General features: G+C 32.9%; 1 protein-coding gene across 1 annotated transcript in view; it reads left to right on the forward strand.

The window, feature by feature from the left end:
- Nucleotides 1-16,386, forward strand: part of LOC150096967 (GPI ethanolamine phosphate transferase 1-like) — a 311,441-nt gene that overhangs the window by 52,469 nt on the left and 242,586 nt on the right. The window contains exon 7 of the mRNA XM_090408103.1: nt 14,719-14,819. Within this exon, the coding sequence (XP_090264229.1) occupies nt 14,719-14,819 (101 nt within the window). The remainder of the gene's footprint in view (nt 1-14,718; nt 14,820-16,386) is intronic.

Consider the following 16,386-nt stretch of genomic DNA (forward strand, 5'->3'; position numbering starts at 1 on the left):
AAATAATAGACCAGATAGAACATAACCCTGTCCACTAATGCTTTAAGTTTATAACTTTTTATGAAAGGAGTTGCATTACAAAAAGAAAAGAAAGTTCATGAAATGAACTTGCTTAAAAAACAACAAAAAAACAACAAAAATTTCCCCTTCCCAACTCCTGTAGTGAAGATGGATAAATATTTACATCACTCACTACATAATCCCTTCCATGTTATACAATACAAGTTACTCGCCAATAAAGGTCCTTTAATATTTTTATTGACACTTTGTAATATAACCATGAACTAGCTCTTCACGTATAAAAATAAATGCTTTACTAATTAGTAAAGCATTTATTAGTATATTTAAAATGTCCTGATTAAAAACAAAAATTCAAAATCCTAAAAGACAGGTTTAATCTATTCTAATTAGAATTCACTATTATTACTGTATCAGCTTTTTTATTTTGCCAAATGCTAGCTCCTGATTATTTTGCATAGAAATTTCTGGAGTATTAAAATTCTCCAGAAGAATCATTTGAAATTATCTCTAGAGGAAAAGAGTTCTTCTGCTTCTGGAGAAGTATTTACTTTTATTTATTTATTTATTTTTTTTTTTTTTTACAAAAGCAAACATTAACAGAAAGACATTTTCTTTTCCAAAAAATGTTTCCTTTCACACACACAACTATTTTGTAGCAGCAGTCTCATATTAATTCTTCAGGATGAATGCGGGCCTTATTGATGACAGCAAAACAGTGATATCAGCATATTTGGCATAATCTGTTTTAAACTTTTATTCGGTAACCATTCAGGATTTGGCAAGCAGTACTTTAAAATAACATCAGAAAAGAATGTTTATAAAAACTTGGGAGGATTTCTTAAGGGTCAGAGTTAGATAACTCAGAGGAGACTTCAATATAGTTTTTAAGTAATGCTAAAACTTCTGATCTAATGTCCAATCCTCACTTCTTGTAGTGTGCTCCTTTTTTAGGTATCAACTTTGATTCTGAATGAATGAAAATAGGTAGAAAATATGGAACATAGCCTACTAAATTTCATTTTGTAATGGTTTAAATGCAAAGTAAAATGGTGGTTAACGATGGAATATGGTGCTGGTTGGGGCATCTGTCAGTTAAACAAGATTCTTGCTGTTTTCATCAGAGGACTTGAGTGAACAGTGAAAAGTTAGCTACTGGAGTAAACCCAAACTCAACATCAGCAGTAGGTACACTCATAAAAAGTATCAATAGAAAAGAAGTGGAACTGGTAGAAGAATTACAGAAGTACCATGTTACTGAGATGAAAAAGAGTAAAACAGCTGAGATTCTAAATAATAAGTGTTATATTCAGACATTAGTGATCAGAAAAAAAAGCTATAACATTCATAAACTTCTTGACTAGCAGGAATGGAGTAGACAGTGAAATGTAATTCTGCTAAGGAAAAAGTGGAGGAATTTTTTTGTCTCTAGAGTTGATATGACAAAAAAAAAAAAAAAATCATCCTTGTTAGAGATCTAAACAGCATAGCAGGAAATGAATACCAGACATATAGAACGTTTTTGGAAAATTTTGAGAAAGAGCAAAGCTAAATAATGTTAGTAATAAGTAGTCTGTGTTCCGAACTGAAATTTGTCAGTTTTGTTAATGAATTTCAATTCAGGACATGGATAAGTCTATACCAGTACCATGAATTTATTCACATCCCCAACATAGAGATGTGCATAAATTCATGGAAAGAAGATAGAAATGTGATATTGACCATGTTATTGTTTATAATGATAACTTAATGCAGGTTTTCAGGTCACAAGAGTGTACAGGATTTGAAATAGAAATAATCATCACTAAATATTACAAAATGAGCATTACAGCGAGAAGAAAAATATATTTAAAAGCTTTAAAAAGAATTAGTTGAAAAGGTGAATTATGGACTCAAATATTCAATTATTATTGGAGTAAAAATGAAAGAGTTTGAATGGAACTAAGCCAGGAAGACTCAATAGCAAAATCTGAAGATGACATTGATTAATTCAGCCAGGGAGCACATGCTTGCATAGACGAAAAATCTCAACTTCATTGGTGGACTCAAGAATATTTATCATCTGTATTCTTACTTTGTTAAGAATGTAGGATATAATAAGTTTAGTTTAATCCTTTATCCAAGTGTGAGCAAACAAAGTTTGCACCTGAAAGTATCTTCAGGACTGAGCTAAGGTGGTGCAACACCAAGGCAACTCGTGGTAAAGTGTTGCACCACCTTAGCTCAGTCCTGAAGATACTTTCAGGTGCAAACTATGTTTGCTCACACTTGGATAAAGGATTAAACTAAACTTATTGTAGTCTAACCAAGTGAAAAATAAACTCTCAACAATGTAGGAGATAAATATCATGAAGGCAGAAAAATATTCTGGAGGTTATTCTAGATGTCTAGAATAATTACCTTGGAAGATTGCTAAAAGAAAGAAGAAATGGTTTACTATAGGCAAATACAGTAAGAGTACTGATCTATACTTCAAGTAGAAAAAGCCATCAAAACTTGAAATGGAAATGCTGAAATATGGAGGCATAAAAGTTTTTCAATGACTGCACTGCATTGGATGATTGCAGTAGAGCTCTCATGCCACCCATTTAAAAAAAACAAACATACAAAAGAAACAATGATAAAGCTGAACAAGATATTTACAGAATAATATCCCTGCTGAGTGGTCCAGATAAGATCTATGCACGCATACTCAAGAAGATGCTAAGAAAATTTGAGAAAGGGAAACTTAGAGAGAAGAATAAACGGAGTTCAGGCCAAATAGGGATTGTGAGGATCAGATTTTCACTTTCAGGTAAATAATTGAGAAGCCATGAGAGTAACAAGGATCTGGGAAAGGCATATTTTCATATCAGTTCCATATGTGAGACGTCACAAATGCTAATAATACAGCAGCACCAGGTGTGTGTAGCACGGAATTATGGAAAATCTTTATGGAGAAAGCTTTGAAACAGCTTTCTCCATGCTGTTTATGACAGAAGTTGGTTTGATATGTTTGGGGTTTAACCATATAGAGATGTTGACCAGTAGCTGCTCATGTTCTTATCACCTATTAGGCAAATTTCCCTTCTTCAAACGCAATCAAGAATTATTATGGAGGTTTTCAGTACACTGTCCTAAATGTGAGAACAGTATTTTAAGGTTAGTCAAATTTGAGATTTATAGTGTTAGGAGTTTTACTTTTATTATTAATGAAAGTATTTTGAATGAAAAAGAATATTAAGTTTTTTTGGAAGCAAAGGAGGATATGGGTGCGATATGGTTATGACTAGAAAAACTGTATGTGAAAGTCAGTCCAAGTAGAGAAAAGTAGTATCTTTTTTCTACATGAAAGAAAGATATATTGAGAATCGTTCTCAATTATTCAGGATTCTGGTATTCAATATTCTTGTCTAACTCAAATGATTCATGCAAGAAACCTTGTGGTATTCATATGGTTCAAGATTTTCCATAACCATTGTGTCAAAATTGGTTATGGAAAATTTGAAACATTTAAGCACCACAAGGTTTCTTGCATGAAGTAGAGGAATGGAGAGTATTGTAATCAACAAAACTGTGAATAGGATTTGAAGTTTGATATGTATGAGGAAAATCATTGGCAAAAGTACAAAACCCTGAGATACTCAAGCATTGATGATGAAATTTGATGAGAAGGAGCCTATCCACTGTGAAATGCACTGAATAATGGACTGGCAATCTAAGCTCTAGAGACCATAAGATAGTTTGGTAAGATTTTATCGGATCAGATGCTTTCTAATTATCAAGCATGATTACATGTGTTATTCTTTCTTCAGATCTTTCTGTGGTGATCCAAAGGTGGGCAAGGTTAATGAGGAGGTTTACTATAGATTGAAAATGGCACAATCCATATTTATGATCACTGCTTAGCTAATGGGTCTCCAGGTAGTAAAGAAGTTTGTTGATTATCCTCATCATCACTTCTGAGACTATGTTATTATTATTATTATGGCTACTCCATGGAGTCAGACTTACTGAGGGAAGCTCCAAGTATCATGTCAGGCACTATCCAACATTCACATGGTATCTATCATACTTTGCTTTGAACTCATTCAGTCATGACAACCACAACAGACTCTATTCCACTCATTCACCACTTTCCAAGCAATAAATCTAATTCTAACACCCTTGCTCACTACACTCTTGCTCAGTTCACAAGGATTGGGCCCCTAGTTTTCCCCACTACCAACAGACCTATTCTGAAAAATTTCCTCTGAATTAATCTTGTAAAAACCCTTCAATAAATTTTGCATGTCTCAATCATATCCCCTTTTTCCACCTGTCAACCAATTTCTGTAACCCACAAATCTTCACCCTGTCTTCATAAGGTTCATTTCATAGACCTGATACCATCTTGGTCACTCACCTGTAGATCCTCTCCACCTCTTCTTCATCTCCAAGAAACCCAGGTGACCAAATCTATGCACACTAATCAAGATGAGATCTTACTCAGGCTCAATAAAGAGGTATAATAACCTGCTTGTCTCTGCTCGTCAGGGTATTCTTCAGTAACCAAGTATTTTGATGAACTGCTTTAACCACTTTTGCAATTCTTCTTCCTAGCATTATGTCCTGCTTGTTGCAGGGTCTGCTGTTTTGTGTTTGGCCCTCTATTTCATTTGGTTTACAGCATCAGTAGGGCGAACATCCATGTTCTGCATGTCTTCTTTTAGGCTGTCCATCCATCACTTTTTTTTGGGCATCCTTTAGGTTGTTGGCCATCTGGGCTAACCACTTTTGCAATATGTTCCCCTATCTACTAACACTCCCAAATTGCTGGCTTCATCTGTTTCCTGGAGTACAGTTCTATCAATGTGGTACACAGCTGGTAATCTTTTCACTCCAAAAAATGCATAACCTTACACTTTGCACCATTAAACTGACATCCATTCTCCTTTGCTCAGACTGCCAGTCTATCTAAATCATCTTACAAATTTTAAATAATCTATATTAGCTATTTCTCTACTCAATTTTGCATCATTGGCAAACAACTGAATAGTTCCTTACAGATCCTTCCTGTATTGTTAACGAACAAATTAAATAGTAACAGCCAAGGAACTTTTGCCACACTGCTTCTACTGGACTCTACTCCTGAATAAACTACTCTCTGATATCTCTCCATCAACCACCCTCTTATCCACCTCACCAACTTTATATCCATCCCCATGTGCTGCAATTTATTGATTAGATTTCCATGCAGTATCCTGTCAAAAGCTTTTGCAAAGTCCGGCAGTATCACTGTAAACTCATTAACTTTATCCAACTCAGCTGTCACTATTATAAGATGTGAGCAAGTTACCGAGACATGACTAAAACCATGTGGTCCCCCCATATAGGTTCCATTTCTATCTATGCCATATATCCCATTTCTATCTATGCATTCCTGTATTTTGCTCTTGACCAACTTCACTGTTGCCTTGACTCTTGATATGCTGATTAGTCAGTAATTTGCAATATGAGGAGAAATAGTAGAACTATTTTCCCCTCCTTCCACCCTCTTGGGAGTAACCCAGAGCAGTTCATTTACCAGAGAGGCAATGCTTATATCATCCATATAAGCCTTGCTTCTCTTGTTGCTGCAATATTTTCACTTGGATGATATACTCTTGCAAAGTGTTCACTTAGTACATTTACTATTTTGCCTGAGTCAGCTACCTCCCTGCCATCAGCATTCGTTAAAATCATTCTGCCATGAACATTCTTCCTTTTACATGCAACATACCAAAAAAAAAAAAAAAAACCTCTTTGCGATTATTTTGACCTGCACTGCTAATTTCCTTTCATATTCTGCTTTTTCCTTTCTTACTACATTGGTTATCCTTCTCGCCTGTGCTTTGTATTTCTCTTATGGTCACCTTTCTCCTTGAATTCTCTCCATAAATTTTTATGTTTTTGTAGTCTCCAGCGTAATGATGGTATTCATCCATTTAACTCCCACTTGATTTATTCTCCTGACTCTAAGTATGCAGTCTGATATTACTTCCCTCAAACACTCCTTTACTACTTCCCATACCCTATCAACATCCAACCCTTGCAGTTTCACATGCCAAGGCACTGATCCAAGCAATCTACTAAGTTTGCTATACCCTAGCTCTGTAATTCCACATATATATCTCCTCTTAAATAAAAATTCCACACATTTAGACACTTCCCAGGTCTAGACCACATGATCACTCTTGCCAGCTGATGGTAATAGATCATATTGGTTATAGAAAAATTCTCTAATGGAATTATTCAATCTAGCACTCTCAAACCCCTAAGTACATTCCATCACGTTGCCTCGGGTAATTATTCCTTGGTAACTGCGTAAATTCTATTTCCTTCCTCCCATGTGTCCTTGTTAAATTGTGAATGAAGCTATGTTATGTAATTTATTATTTTTCATTCACATTTAACATTGCTTATTAAATATTAATCATGGTTTATATAAATTTATTTATTATTCCTTAAATAAGAATTACTAATTAAATATTTATTTAAAACCTGACCTATTATTAACTTATAAAATAATAAAATGTATAGAATCTTGTATAACTAAATATATATGGTGTAACGTAAAGTGTTTTTATATTTAACTGTATACGTAATCAAAAAGTTGAAGAAATAGCTTACATATTATATTGTTCTTATTTGTGAAATATTTAATGTTATGTAATCACTCATGTAGCAGTGATATAGCATACATTACATTGGCGAAATGTTTACGTTTAGTCTATTGTCATGGAAACGCACGCGTAAACAACCACGAGTGGAATAGAGCGTGGCGTTCGAACGTAAGGTGGGAGTGAAGGTCAGAGAGAGAAAGCAGAAAGAGAAGGAAGGTCATAGATAAGACAGGCAGGGGAGAAGAATTATTATTGAGCGAGTGAGGAGAGAGTTTTGCGGAACCAAGATTATAAAATCCTCAGGGCAGAAATTTATGAGTTTAGTGTTCGGAAGTGAACCTATAAGTAGTGAAACATAAAGTTTAATATTATAAGCGAAATCAGCTGTTGTTATGAAGAAAGGTTGATGCCGTAATCAGATAAAAGGAAACTGGACAGTCAATGCGAAAATTCTGATTAGTTCCAGTTAATCTGGATTACGATTTTAAATTCTATGTTGCCCTAGGAAAAGGTTATATTGATTACTTGGAGAAAAGTGAACAAGAAAAGATATCAGTACCTAATTACTGTTGTTTTGAATAGTGAAGTGCGACTAACAGTAGTACAGTTAAAACTGTGCAGATTTTTATTATGTGTGTTCCGCTAACGTTAATTAAGTTAATTCAAAAGTGCTCTCTCAATAATTTGATGTATTGAAGAATTTGTCTGGTAAGAGTAGTTGTATAAGTTTGTCTATTTTAGCATTAACTGTAATATATCTCCGATGCTGAAGGACCGGAATATATTTGTTTGGAATATTGCTTACATAGAGTATTGCCTGCTGTGAATATAAACATTGAGCTGATAGATTTGTGAAGACTGATTAAATGTGAAGTTGTTATATTGACTTGAAATAAGAAGAATTGTGTTTTTGAGACTGTGAATTGTATATGAAAGTTAGAACGTTGAATTGGAATGAGTGACCTAAGAAGAAATATTAAGTTAATTGTATAGTTCCATTTTAAAATAGAATTCTTGTATTTGTTAACCATATCATATATTAAATGTTTTATTTTGTTGATCTAAATATTGTGTTTGCCTGAATTCCTTATTATTGCACCGTTCATGAATATTCGAATCTAGCGGGAACCCCAAGTAAAAATGATAATAAATAATTCGGCCTAATGAGATGACTGCTAAACTAATTTAGAATTGATCCTACTATTTATATAGACTAATCTAAGAATAGGGTGGCGCAGTATAAATATAAATTTCCCTACTTTTGGATCGGTGATCACTTCTCAATTAGTTATTTTATTTATAAAAGTGACTTGAACTAGATGGTAAATTAGAACACGACAGGAAAAAAGTCGTCACGACATCCTCTCCTCTTTTCTAATCTTTGTTCTGATAGTTGAATTTCTCATAATAATTACCGTCCCTCTACTCACTGAGCTTATCTGCCAATACATACTATCCCCATCATATTTTCCATCGCCTGGTCTATAGAAGCATCCAACTGTATATTTTGTTCTGCTGGCCACTATCTCACACCAGATGGCCTCAAATTTGCTGTTTTCACTGGCCTGCAGTTGAACTTCTACTCTCTTTGTTTGCATTTCATTGGCTATCATCAGTAATACTCCTTTCCCCATTCTTTTTTCTCTATCCTTTCTGAACACACTATATCCTTCACATTCTATCCCACTAACTATATCTGCTAACTGCCAGCTGTGTCTCACTAATGAAATTTGTGGTAAGGACAATGGGACAGTAGTTTGATAGCTGTATTTCTCTCTTTTAAGGAACAGACTCTAGATAAAGGCTCATTTCTATGCTGTTGAGTAAAAATATCAGATGACAATGACAGATTATATAGGCGATAGTGGACAAAGTTTTTAGGACAACTGGAGAGATACCATGTGGCACAAAAGAATTATTATCAGGCTATTGAGTATTTTTCAGATATCTTCTGTCAAATGATCAGATGAGGAGAGCTGTGGGTAGTTCATTGAATAGTGGTAGGAGATTTGCCTTAAAATGATAATAAATAATTCGGCCTAATGAGATGACTGCTAAACTAATTTAGAATTGATCCTACTATTTATATAGACTAATCTAAGAATAGGGTGGCGCAGTATAAATATAAATTTCCCTACTTTTGGATCGGTGATCACTTCTCAATTAGTTATTTTATTTATAAAAGTGACTTGAACTAGATGGTAAATTAGAACACGACAGGAAAAAAGTCGTCACGACAAATGGCGCAGTCGACAGGATGTGATTTGATCGATGGGAATTAAATTTAATAACTATAAATTAAGAAATTGAATTTAAATTTAGTGATGACAATCGTAGAAATACTCCCTGAAATTTTAGAAGGTGAAATAATTAAATCACAGTGAACTGGTTATAATCTGGACTCAGGCAAAGATAAAAGTTTATTTAAAGTAGAAAGATTATTGTATTTATTGAGATAATAATTTATTAATCATTATGGCTGTCACATCAAGCTCTGAAATGAACGACAGTGAATTCTTTCGTACGGTAAACCCGCAACAGGTTTTTCCCCAATATTCAGGTGAAGAATCAGATGATGTACTATTCTTCTTTACCTATGTTGAAAAACTTAGAGAAATTGCAGGTTGGACTGATTTTCAATTGCTAGTTTTGATTAGAAGCAAATTAGTAGGTAAAGCAAAAACATTTTTGCATTCTTCTCCAATACTTCGAGAAACTTTTGAGTATTCTAAATTTAAAGACACTTTATTGTCTCAATTTTGTAAACTTAGAAGTGTAGGTCCTAACTTATGGAAATTGCAGAAAATTGTTCAAAAGGATAAAGAGACTGTTACTGATTTTCACAATCGGTTATTAACGTTGGCCAACAGTTTGAATATTACTGGTGAAGATAAACCTCACTTAGATTGGGCTGTGTTCCAACAATTTAGACAAGGTGTCAGGCAAGAATTAAGAGAAACAGCCTACAAGAAGAAAATTTCTACTTTGGAAGAGTGTCTCAAAAGTGTTAAGGAAAAAGAACAAATATTAGGAGACCTTTATCCCTCAAACAATGCAAGTCTTGTGAATATTGTGAATAAGACTGATAGTTCATTCAACCAATCAGAAATAGAAAGGAGAAGTAAAGTTGAAAAAGGAAAAGCAAAGAATATTGGAGAAAACTCAAGTAATGTTAATTGTATAACTGAAAGTAAGGAACAATTTGACAAGAAACTGATGACAGAAGTGAAATCCCTAATTCACCAGGAGGTGAATAAGTTAAATCAGCCAATAATGGATAGTCTTAATGAAGTTGTGAGACAGTTATCAGCTATTAATTTGAAGTCTCAAGAAAATCAAAACCCCACTACAAAAATTGATGAGATGATCAAACATGAAGTTGAAAAACAAAGTCAACCTATTTTAAGTAGTCTAGATAAAGTAATGCGAGGATTAAATGATGTTAGACAACAAATGTCTGCTATTCCTCAATCCAAGACAGAGACAAAGCAAAGAAATCTTCTTAGGTGTTATAATTGCAACAAGGTTGGACATTATGCCAGGAACTGTTTCCATAACAAGGAAGACTACTATAACAACAGATGGAACTCAAAGTTTGGATACAAACCCCACAGAAGAAAAAATGGATTTCAGAAACACCAGGCACCTAATGAAAGAATGATGACAGTTAGAGGAGAAATCCTAGGTTCTAAGTGTAGTATTTTATTAGATACTGGATGTAATGCTTCAACTATTAGAAAGGACTATCTCCAAAGTATAAGACATAAGTTAAGGAATAGTATTGCCAAACTTAGACAACCTGTAAAAATTACTACTCTTTCAGATCCAAACTTCGTAGCGTATGAAAAGATTCGAGCAAGAATATACCTACCAGAATTTGGACTGTACGTGTGGCAAGACCTACTTGTTGTCCCCACTACTTCCAATCTAAGTTCTCACATTATCTTGGGAACAAACTTCTTAGCAAGATATCAATTTTCTTGTGACTTTTCTAAGAAGGAAATAACCCTGATGAACAAGAGGAGATATACCAGAAGAAATGAAATTCATGATTATGATAAGACTAAGTATCAAACAAAACAGTTTAGATTGCCACTTGAATCGGGACCATCTACTAAAGAAAAATCAGCTGTGAATCAATCATCTAATAGAGATAGTGGTGATAACTCTCATGTACACATTCAATCTGATACTCCTCTTCTTACTGATGAACAAAAAGTAGTAGTAACAAAGCCCAAATCAGAAGTTACCACTGATAGTAAACTAACGGTTGAAGTCAATTTTGGTAAAATGTCTAATCTACATCGTAGAACAAACCACCAAGTTGTGAGACAACAAAAACCTAGTTCTAATAATGGAAAACATGAATTTAATTCAAAAGAGAGAATCCTATACTACAAACTTGAAAGACATGCAGAATTTGATAATAATAGTAATAAGAGAATTGATGATAATCTGAAAGAGAATAAAGGCACAAAACATAATAAAGAACCAAGTTTCAGTAAAACTGGCTATTACTTGAAAAATCGAAAAGGAATATGTAATCCAGTTTTTTTTAAAGGAGCCTAGTGTAAAAAGAAAAATTTTTCTTATAATAAAAATTTTTCAAAGAAAGGGTGAGCCTATGTTAAATTGTGAATGAAGCTATGTTATGTAATTTATTATTTTTCATTCACATTTAACATTGCTTATTAAATATTAATCATGGTTTATATAAATTTATTTATTATTCCTTAAATAAGAATTACTAATTAAATATTTATTTAAAACCTGACCTATTATTAACTTATAAAATAATAAAATGTATAGAATCTTGTATAACTAAATATATATGGTGTAACGTAAAGTGTTTTTATATTTAACTGTATACGTAATCAAAAAGTTGAAGAAATAGCTTACATATTATATTGTTCTTATTTGTGAAATATTTAATGTTATGTAATCACTCATGTAGCAGTGATATAGCATACATTACATTGGCGAAATGTTTACGTTTAGTCTATTGTCATGGAAACGCACGCGTAAACAACCACGAGTGGAATAGAGCGTGGCGTTCGAACGTAAGGTGGGAGTGAAGGTCAGAGAGAGAAAGCAGAAAGAGAAGGAAGGTCATAGATAAGACAGGCAGGGGAGAAGAATTATTATTGAGCGAGTGAGGAGAGAGTTTTGCGGAACCAAGATTATAAAATCCTCAGGGCAGAAATTTATGAGTTTAGTGTTCGGAAGTGAACCTATAAGTAGTGAAACATAAAGTTTAATATTATAAGCGAAATCAGCTGTTGTTATGAAGAAAGGTTGATGCCGTAATCAGATAAAAGGAAACTGGACAGTCAATGCGAAAATTCTGATTAGTTCCAGTTAATCTGGATTACGATTTTAAATTCTATGTTGCCCTAGGAAAAGGTTATATTGATTACTTGGAGAAAAGTGAACAAGAAAAGATATCAGTACCTAATTACTGTTGTTTTGAATAGTGAAGTGCGACTAACAGTAGTACAGTTAAAACTGTGCAGATTTTTATTATGTGTGTTCCGCTAACGTTAATTAAGTTAATTCAAAAGTGCTCTCTCAATAATTTGATGTATTGAAGAATTTGTCTGGTAAGAGTAGTTGTATAAGTTTGTCTATTTTAGCATTAACTGTAATATATCTCCGATGCTGAAGGACCGGAATATATTTGTTTGGAATATTGCTTACATAGAGTATTGCCTGCTGTGAATATAAACATTGAGCTGATAGATTTGTGAAGACTGATTAAATGTGAAGTTGTTATATTGACTTGAAATAAGAAGAATTGTGTTTTTGAGACTGTGAATTGTATATGAAAGTTAGAACGTTGAATTGGAATGAGTGACCTAAGAAGAAATATTAAGTTAATTGTATAGTTCCATTTTAAAATAGAATTCTTGTATTTGTTAACCATATCATATATTAAATGTTTTATTTTGTTGATCTAAATATTGTGTTTGCCTGAATTCCTTATTATTGCACCGTTCATGAATATTCGAATCTAGCGGGAACCCCAAGTAAAAATGATAATAAATAATTCGGCCTAATGAGATGACTGCTAAACTAATTTAGAATTGATCCTACTATTTATATAGACTAATCTAAGAATAGGGTGGCGCAGTATAAATATAAATTTCCCTACTTTTGGATCGGTGATCACTTCTCAATTAGTTATTTTATTTATAAAAGTGACTTGAACTAGATGGTAAATTAGAACACGACAGGAAAAAAGTCGTCACGACATCCTCTCCTCTTTTCTAATCTTTGTTCTGATAGTTGAATTTCTCATAATAATTACCGTCCCTCTACTCACTGAGCTTATCTGCCAATACATACTATCCCCATCATATTTTCCATCGCCTGGTCTATAGAAGCATCCAACTGTATATTTTGTTCTGCTGGCCACTATCTCACACCAGATGGCCTCAAATTTGCTGTTTTCACTGGCCTGCAGTTGAACTTCTACTCTCTTTGTTTGCATTTCATTGGCTATCATCAGTAATACTCCTTTCCCCATTCTTTTTTCTCTATCCTTTCTGAACACACTATATCCTTCACATTCTATCCCACTAACTATATCTGCTAACTGCCAGCTGTGTCTCACTAATGAAATTTGTGGTAAGGACAATGGGACAGTAGTTTGATAGCTGTATTTCTCTCTTTTAAGGAACAGACTCTAGATAAAGGCTCATTTCTATGCTGTTGAGTAAAAATATCAGATGACAATGACAGATTATATAGGCGATAGTGGACAAAGTTTTTAGGACAACTGGAGAGATACCATGTGGCACAAAAGAATTATTATCAGGCTATTGAGTATTTTTCAGATATCTTCTGTCAAATGATCAGATGAGGAGAGCTGTGGGTAGTTCATTGAATAGTGGTAGGAGATTTGCCTTGGTCATCTAAATGAGCTGGAAGAAAGTACTCTTGTCAAGAGGACTGCCTATTCTTTAGGCGATGTTGCCATTTTCCCATCAGAATGAGAGTGAAGTGGAAACATGTTAGGACAGAAGTTTTCCCCAACAGCCTTGGCAAAGGACCAGAAAGCTCAACTGCCATTTGAACAGGAGGCAAGTTTAGTTCATTTGGCCCTTATAATATATGCTATGGATTTGTCTGTGATTTTTTTTGACAGTTGTTATGGTGTATGCTCAGTGAAAAGCTGGAATTTTTAACTTGAGCTGTTGAATGTATGCTGAATTTTTGTCTTGGATTGCTTATCCAGCATACTTTTACATCTTAAAAATGTTTTCACCATTTGAATACTATTACTGTGCATATTGCTTACTATCAGTAATGCATCTTAATATGTGAAATGTATAAAATATTTTTCACTACTGGCATTGAAAATTGGATTCTGTAACAGTTCAGAAGTATACACACAATATAACACAACTGTTGCATTGATATTCATTGAATGTCATCACAAGTTTGACATGTATGCTAGTTCTGACTTTTGACATTCATTAACATTCAAGTGTCTTGATCCATGTGACAGGTACCTTTATTGATGCAAATCATTTACAGCCAAGCAGTGTTCATTCTCACTACTTATGAAACATTCCTTTTATTTATATTATGTAAATAAAAGGAATGTTTGAAATATTTGAAATCTTTAAACTTGAAAATCAGTATTAAACATTTTTAATAAAATAAAACTGAATTTTCATATGAATGTTACATATACATACTTCATCAGAGAGAAAAAAATTTTCTACAAAAATGTACTTAGAGCAAGGTCACTAAGTGGCAGTGTTATTAGTATTGCTAGGGTTGCCACTTAATTATTGTCACGTATATAATTCCTTTTTTCTCTTAAGTATAAAAAATGCCAGCATAAAAGTTTAGGATTATTTTGTTAACTATTATAATTTTTTATCAAAATGCATACTCATTCTGTGTTTTGAAGAATTTTCTAAATTATGAATAACCTACATGTTACTGTAAGTGTTCAAGTGCATAAACAGCATAAATATGTAATATTTATGCTATTTATGAGCGTAAATATTACATAATCTAACATAATGTTTAATTTTACTTATTTTATTTTTTTTAATGCATGTAGAATGGAAATTATCCACAGTGAGGCGAATAGATGTAAACCAAGCTGATATTGCTCCATTAATGTCTGCACTAATTGGCATTCCTTTTCCTGTGAATTCTGTGGTAATTTTTTTTTTAATGTATTGCAATTTAGTTTTAAAATGCATTTCAAGCTAATTTTCAACAGCTTAAATTAATAAGTTTAAAATGAATTGAAATATTTTTGGATTATTTTTAATATACCTTAAGTGACTAATTCTCTTTGTTTTAGATATATTTAATTTGAGAATAGTCATCTTGTTCATTTAATATTTAAAAATGTTTTTTTTTACCTCATTATTTCTGTTCTGAATTTTATGGCCTGCTCCAAAACTGGGACATTGGATAAGGAATTAATTTTTGGATGATTAAAATATATTTCAGGAAATTCCTTTGAGTAATTAAAATACAGTTAAATAATATCAAAGCTAGTTGCTTTAGTATTGTACAACCGTATCTTTCCAGCAGGCTTATTTGTAAAGTAAGTGAAAAATTTCACAGACCTAGTTCATAAACTAGATTAATTTTTTAACACCCTTTTTAACTTATAGCAAACACCGCTATGAAAAAATTTTGTGTTGTAATAGATTATGAAAAGATCCTAGCCTAAGCCTTAGAACCAATGTCACTTTAAGTTCCCATGGAAGTTCAAAACCTTTATAATAGTGAACTGAATTTCCTAACAAATGATTTCACAATCCATGGAATTTTCATTCACTATTTTTTTAAAATTAATATTTTTAATTTAATCAACCAGAACAACAGCAACATTTAGTATCTGCATTGACATGGTAATAGGTGAAAGAGGAGGATCACTATGTCTTAAAGGAGAGCAAAGGTCTGCATGTATATTAAACTCGCTACTGAAAACCATCAGCTCAGAATACAGCTATGAGGAATAATGTAGAAAGAACTGCATAAGATTTATTAGTGTTTTTTGTTAGAAAATAAAGCAACCTAATGAAAGTCGATTTTTTCCCTCCTTATATAAACAGTTAATTTATTATTTAGTATTGTGCTATTTCAAAAAAATATAATGATAATAAAATATATTTTTTGCGTTTGATGTTTGTAGTCACAAAAGCTAATTCAAATTCATATTGGGATTCAGCTGTAAAGACAGATGAAAACAAATTTTGTTAGCTATAGCAAAATGAAGGGTTGGGGATTGGGTTTAACGAGTGAGAAGGATAGGTGAAAGTAAACCAGCATAGAATAGTATACAGAATTTTGAATACCACAATTTTACAATGCACATTGCTACTTTAAACAAAAGGCTAATACATATCCAATATTTTATAGTGAAGACAATGTGACCTACTATTGGAGAGTGACAAAATTTGGGGATCAAGCTTGTAATTGAGGTTAATGAAGAAATAGCAAGGGAACAGAACAAAAGTACATGGCAGGAAATCATACATTGATCATAGAACACAAAGGATTGTTAGTCAGGAACCATGCACAAGAATAAAGGTATAAACCACACAAAATGACAACATAAAGTACAAAAGTATATAATAATGGGAAATATAAGAAAGAAGAGAACTAGAAAGTATGAAATTATAAAAATCAAAATATAGAATTCCATCACTCCCCTCAATGTCAAAATATTACATTAGCTTAAATTAATCACCTACATAAAATCAACATG

Source organism: Typopeltis vanoorti, chromosome 18, assembly GCF_054136105.1.
Source record: "Typopeltis vanoorti isolate ZY-2024b chromosome 18, IOZ_Tvanoo_1.0, whole genome shotgun sequence".
NCBI lineage: Eukaryota > Metazoa > Arthropoda > Arachnida > Uropygi > Thelyphonidae > Typopeltis > Typopeltis vanoorti.